The following is a 7,004-nucleotide window of genomic DNA, read 5'->3' on the forward strand; positions in this document are numbered from 1 at the left end:
TCACTGACGATTTTTGTGCATCGTTAGCTTTTATAACATCAATATAAAAAATTATTAAATACTTCTTAAATACAGTAATGTGGTGTTTTATCCTCTCATATTTATAGTAAATCCATCCATGAATTTAATTAGTAAGATCAATCATAAACCTAAAAGGAGAGACACAAATTTGGCCTTTCAAACTACGAAGGGCCCATGTAAAGTAAAGAATTTATCTATTGTCAGCAATTTGGTTATATATGAAACTAGGGGTGTTCACTAAAACTGTCCGCAAAATGGCATAATCACACTGCACTGCAAGTAACAATGCACCGCACTACACCACATGATGTAGTGCAATAAAACTACACAAACCACACCGCACCGCACCCTCTATATATATATATATATATTATATTTATTTATTTAATATTAAATATATATATATATATATATATAAAATAAGGACAAAAGATCAATACATTAATAATTTAATACCCTAGTCGTATCTCATTGTTCTGTAACCATAGCAGCCACATTTCAACCTAGAGTCCTAGACTACACACTGCCATACCAGTTGTTTACTATTGAGGTATTCATGTGTTCAATTCAAGTTTTTCTTTATTAATGTTAATCTGTTGGCCTATTATACTATTCACTCAGGACAAGTTGTTAAAGTCAATCTATTGTTAAAGTTTTTCTCTGTTCAATTCACTGCCATTGCACCAAACTATTAGCTGTATCTCATTGTTCTATTGTTAAAGTTTTTCTTTGTTAATTATATATATATATATATATATATATTTTTTTTTTTTTTTATTGATTGTTGTGTTGCCATTGGTATACTGGCACTTGGAACTTTCTATGTTAGATATTTAAGTTAGATATATATATATATTTTTATGTTAGGTATTATTTACGTTAGAAGCTATAGGTTGTGATCAATTTCCATCTTTAAGGAATTTGTTATTTTATATAATCTATCGCAAGTGGCAACGAAGTGAGAACCTAAGTTACCTCTCTCAAGATTCTTAAGCTTCAGCTAGAGCATGAAAATTTTTTACTTCTAACCATACCAATGTAACTTTTTTTTTATTTCCTTATGACCTTTCAGATCCTTCAACTTGCAAGCTTGATCTGCACAGCTCTATTTCATCTTAGTTGACTATGTTCTTCAAGAATAATTATACTGCATTAGCATGTTTAGAAAAACCACTTCTTATTTATCCTCTCCAATAATCAATGAACATGATATCATTGGATTGAAACAATTTTGATAATCTACAACCTAATTCATGAATATTCCATCTAATGACAGTAAAAAATTTTCTTTTCGTAAAGTAAAAAATATCATATGTGTCCCTGCTATAAAAATTTTCCTTTCGTAAAGTAACAAATTTTCCTTGCATACTGTTGTCTTTGGGTTAGAACCTAAGTTACCTCTCTCAAGATTCTTTTTATTTGTTTACCTATTCATCCATGCTATGTTGCTTTGTTTGTGAAGGAAAAAAAGGATTCATAAAGCCTACTATGTCATTTTTCTTTCTATCATATTTGTCGCAAGTTTTGTTTTTGGAGATTTGGTCTCTGCCCCCCCCCCCCTCTATGAATGGGACTCACTTCCTTAATATTTTTTTATTTTATCTTTTTGAAAAGACAAATGTGGCATAATTACTATGTGTTCAATTACATTCAATATATATATATATATATATATATTTGCCTTGACCTCCTGCAAAACTCCTTTTCTAACCTATATATATATATATGTGTGTGTGTGTGTGTGTGTGTGTGTGTGTGTTTGTTTTTTCAATGGCCCTAGATGGATTCTCCCTCAAATCCAAATCCACCAACACCAAATGGCCCTAATGACCCTTTGATTGTGGATGATGAACCCCTACCAAAAAAAGCTAGAGTTAATGAGAATCGATCCACCAGAGAGCCATCTGATGTTTGGGAGTACTTTGTTAGGTTACAAAATCGTTAAAAGTCAGAATGCAAATATTGTAAGAAGTAATACAATGTTGCAAGGAGGAATGTGACCTCATCCATGCGGGCTCATTTGCTAAAATGTAAGAAGATTCCAAGTGTCATTGACACGAGCCAAACCACTTTAAGTTTCCAAGCAAAAAAAAAACTGGTGGTATTGAGGGAGAGTTTAGTAAGGAGCTTGTTGTTGCTAAATTTTCTATTAAGAGAATTTAGATGGCACTTGCGAGGATGATTATAGTGGATGAGCTACCTTTTAGATTTGTTGAGGGTGATGGTTTTATATACTTTATGGGGGTGGTTGAGCCTAGGTTTCCTATACCTTCTCGTCTCATGGTGGCAAGGGATTGTATTAGACTTTGGTTGGGGGAAAGGGAGAAGTTGATAAGCTATTTGAAATTGAGCCAAAGAGTGTCTTTGACTATTGACACATGAACTTCCATTCAAAACCTCAACTACATGTGTCTCACTTGCCACTATATTGATGGTGATCGGACCTATCAAAAAAGGATTTTGGATTTTTGTATAGTTCCAAATCATAAAGGGGAGACAATTGAGAAAACTATTGAAAGGTGCTTGAATGATTGGGGTATCAAAATGGTGATAATTGTCACAGTTGATAATGCTAAACCCAATGATGTGACTCTTGATTATTTGAAGAATAAGTTGGAGGTGAAGGATGGTTGTATGTTGGGAGGCCGATTCTTGCACATAAGATGTGCTGGTCATATATTGAATCTCATTGTGCAAGAGGGATTGAAAGGCATTCATAACTCAATTGTTAAGGTGAGGAATGTAGTGCAGTATGTTAAATTATCTCCAAAAAGGATGGATAGGTTCAAGGAAGCTGTAGAGGATGAAAAAAATCCAATATAAGAGTTTGTTATCTCTTGATGTCCCTATTAGATTGAATTCCACATATCTTATGTTAGAGGCAGCCAAGAATTTTGAAACAGCCTTTGATAGGATGCATGAAGAGGATGTGGAATATAGTTCTTACTTTATGGAGGTAGTTGGAAATGAGAAACAGAAGCACATAGGTCCTCCCAAGGGTGAGGATTGGGTGAATGTCAAAATGTTTTGTAATTTTCTCCGGCCTTTTTATAAGGTAACTCTACGTTTTTCTGGATCTTTATTTGTCACTTCAAATACTTATTTTTGTGAGCTAGTGGGCATTCAAAATGAATTGCATAGATTGTGTGGCATTGATGGTGATCCTCTCTTAAAAGAAATGGCACAATCTATGAAGGAAAAATATGAGAAGTATTGGGGAGACATTGAAAATATGAATTTAATGATGTTTATTGCCATGGTTCTTGACCCAAGATATAAGATGAAATATTTGAAATATTGGTTTAATAAGTGGTATTCAAAAGAGAAGGCAGAGTTTGCTTTAAAATTGGTAAAGGATGCTTTAGATGAGTTGTATGCCCACTATGCAAAGGATATTGAATTATCAAGTGCTAGGGGCAATGGGCAGGCCATTAATGTTGGTTCTTCAATAGAATCAAGTGCTAGTTTTCCATATGATCCATGGAAGATTGCTTCACATGAGTTCGATGAACACATAGCTACAGAAGATGATAATGAATGCACTACTGATGTGGACAAATATCTTAATGAAGCTAGTGAAAAAAAAAAAAATAAGGAGGGTTTTGATATTTTGGCTTGGTGGAAGGTGAATTATACTAGATATGTAATCCTTTCCGAGATAACATGAGATGTCATGGCTATTCCTGTGTCTACTGTTGCTGTTGAGTTAGCCTTTAGCACGAGGGGTCGTGTTTTGGATCCTTTTAGGAGTTCATTAGCTCTTAAAACTGTGGAGGCCCTTATCTATGCTCAAAATTGGTTAAAAAAACCCATCTAAACCAATCAATCTTCGGGAAGCAATGAATGAAGTGGAAAGTCTTGAGCAAGATGTTAAAGCGGGTAATTTTCTAAAACTATATATTTAAATTGTATATTAGTTTATTGTTCTTTGTTTATTAGTTTACTATCATTTTCTGTATTTATTTTCATAGAATTAATGAAATTGGCAACAAAGAAAGAAGATTAAGTGAAGACTTGGAGTGTGAGCTACAAAATAGAACTGGGAGGGGGAGAACTAGAGAAGTATAGCATTGGATAGACAGACCCTTTTTTTTTTGTTGCGTTCGTGTTCATTTAAACAATTTCTTGTTGGGTTTACAATTAATACTTGTTTTGGATTTGTAATTCATTTCATGCTTTACTTTATACTTGTTTACATTATGGTTTTGATAATTGAAACTTGAAATTAGTAGGCATGACTAGAATTGCTTTGAGTATGGGTTAATCCTTTTTGCTTTGTACTTGGTGTTTCACATAAACTCTTTCTTCATATTCTTGATCTAAAGTGAGGACTAAAGAGCATTAGATTTTGATAGTTAAAACATTTAAGTTGCTTGCCACTCTACCTTATTCAAAGTACTTGACTTCATTACATGTTTGATGTATACCTGAGAATTTGAGATAGTGATATTACTGATACATTTTGAATCGTATGGTGATATTTATATATATATATATATATATATATATGTTGAATTTTTATACACCGCACCACACATGTGACCGCAAAAATGAGGTGCAGTGCGGTTATGATTTTGGCTAAACTTAGGGGCGGCTTGATGCATTTGGGGGTCTAAGATGAAAATTAATTATTTTGTTTTAGATGCAAAATTACTACTAATTAACATGAACTACATAAAAAAATTTCTTTTTTTTAGAAATTTTATAGAGAAAAAAAAATTTGACAAAATTTTTCATACTTATTGATGTGGCAAATTGTAGTTGTAAGTAAAAGAGTGGTGTTAGTGGTAAACTTAGATGAGAATTAGTAAAAGTTTGCTAACTCATCTCTTATTATTATTCTTATTTTTTTTAGAAGTGCAACATTCACAATATTTTTTTACAACAAATCCTAGGTTTTAAGTTACTTTTTGTTTTCTATTTGAAAATATCACTATAATTTTTTTTTTCCATCAATAACAAGTTGTAACAACCTACTACTTAGCATTAGTTGTAAAAGTGTTATGAAAAATATTGTGAACGTTGCATTTTTCTCTCTTTTTTATTTGTTTCTCATATGAGGAAAAAACTATTTTATTTATTGATTATAAATAACCCTATTGGTTAAAATTTAGGGGTCTTTTTTCTATTTGAGGCCTTAGACGGCTGCATCTTTTGCTCATCCATTCAGCCGGCCCTAGCTAAACTATACACCGCATTGCACCACCACTACAAAAAACGCGGGTTTAAGCTGCGTTTTCTATAGCTGCGTTTATAAAACCGCAGCTATAGACCGGCTTGGAGCCGCATTTAATAAAAATGCAGCTCCACCGAGCCATGTTTACTAAACGCGGCTTTAGAGCTAATCTAGAGTTGCGTTTAGTGATGTTCCAGCCGCGTTTATGTGAGAAGGGCTATAGTCGCGTTTTAAAAACACGACTATAGACCCATTAAGGAGATTTTTTTAAAAAAAAAAATATGTCCTAAATCTGCATTTGGAAAACACGGCTTTATGGGGTATTTAGAGTTGCATTTGTGAGTAAAAACGCAGCTTTAGGCTTTGTCCTAAAGCTGTGTTTGGCAAACACAGCCATAGAAATACCTAAAGCCGCGTTTGGTCAACACGGCCATAGAAGTACCTAGAGCTGCATTTATATGTAAAAACGCAGCTTTAGGCCTTGGTATATATATTGAAGAAAAAATCCCTAATCCCTATTCAGATCGATCTATCACTCTCTCTCTCTCAAACAAACCCTCGCTCTCTATCACTCTCAACACCACGCTACCATCACTGCCTCTGATTGACGCCACCACTGCCTTCGAGAATCTCTTTCTCTCAGCCATCATAGGTCAGAACCTCTCTTTTCCTTTTGCGATCTCTCTCTCAATTGTGTTGCGTGTGTGCGTGTGTTTATGGTTGTTTGGCCATAGGTTTGGGTATTGCTATTCTTCGGGTATATGGCCATGTATGTATGTAGATGTGAATGAGTGTAATGTGTGCTCAAAAATGAGGTGCGGTGCAGTTATGATTTTCGCTAAACCGCATTGTAAAGTATAGTGCTAAAAATGGTCTAAAACCGCACTGCACTGCAAACACCCCCATATGGCCAAATGCTCTTATTAATTCAGATCATCGTAGACAAATTACACGATACGGGGCTGGATTTTCGCATTTCTCAGAACCTATATTCAAGGCTTGTAATTGCATGAGTCATGCATGTACTACACATGCAGCATTTTGTGCACTCCAAGGCCATTGGACTGCAACGTAGCAGCTCAATAGGTTGCCAGCTTTGCCTTACTATAAGTTTTAGAGGCACCTAATTTGTGAATGATAGTAGGTGATGATTATAATTAATATGATCTCACTTAGAGTATGACCTCAGTACCTCGTAACTTAGGTACGGCTATGATCTCATAGTAGGTTTTACAGAAGACCATGAAAAACAAGAAGCACGGACGTGGCTGGGAGGGTGCCGCACCTGAGTCCAACGTGGGACGTGGCGTCCGACGTGGTTGCCTGTGTGTAAGTGCCGCGTCTAAGTTTTTTTTTTTCTCGGATTCGCGCCGACTTGGCTCAATTCGTGCCGATGTGGCTTGATTCGCACCAAATCGGCTTCAATTCGCGCCAAACCGGGCTGATTCGGCCAAAATCGGATCGTTTCGGCCATATCGGATCGTATTGGCCGGCGACCAATATGGCCGAAATAGGCTGGAAATGGCCGAAACAGACCGAAATATGCCTTGAAACTCGCCGGAACAACCGAAATTCTGACCTTAGAGGCATAGTAATGTGTTTCTTGCCTTCTTCTTTTTTTTGTTTTGTGAATCAAGGCATAGTAAAGTGTTTTTTAAGAATATTTAATAGTAAAAATATATATAAAATATAAATAAAAATATTTTTAATAATTTTTTAATCGCCGAGTCCTGCACCCGCACCCACACCCACACCTGCACCCGAGTCCCGAAATCACCTGTGCTTTCGTTATCCTATAGTAGAATAT

The 7,004-nt window shown here is 35.1% G+C and overlaps 1 protein-coding gene across 1 annotated transcript; it reads left to right on the forward strand.

The window, feature by feature from the left end:
* Window positions 1–2,565: 2,565 nt before the first annotated feature.
* On the forward strand, window positions 2,566–3,688 carry LOC126728449 (zinc finger BED domain-containing protein RICESLEEPER 1-like). The gene is made up of 2 exons (XM_050434265.1): window positions 2,566–2,771; window positions 2,875–3,688. The coding sequence occupies exons 1-2, from the start codon at window positions 2,566–2,568 to the stop codon at window positions 3,686–3,688; spliced, it is 1,020 nt and encodes a 339-aa protein (XP_050290222.1).
* The last annotated feature ends 3,316 nt before the right edge of the window (window positions 3,689–7,004 follow it).

This window comes from Quercus robur, chromosome 5 (genome assembly GCF_932294415.1).
Source record: "Quercus robur chromosome 5, dhQueRobu3.1, whole genome shotgun sequence".
NCBI classification, from domain to species: domain Eukaryota; kingdom Viridiplantae; phylum Streptophyta; class Magnoliopsida; order Fagales; family Fagaceae; genus Quercus; species Quercus robur.

Excerpts from the sequence above, each read along its gene's own strand:
- LOC126728449 (XM_050434265.1), top strand. The coding sequence starts at position 2,566 with ATGGTGATAATTGTCACAGTTGATAATGCTAAACCCAATGATGTGACT. Across the intron at positions 2,772-2,874 it reads AAGGTGAGGAATGTAGTGCA|ATTGAATTCCACATATCTTA; the intron begins GTATGTTAAATT and ends TGTCCCTATTAG.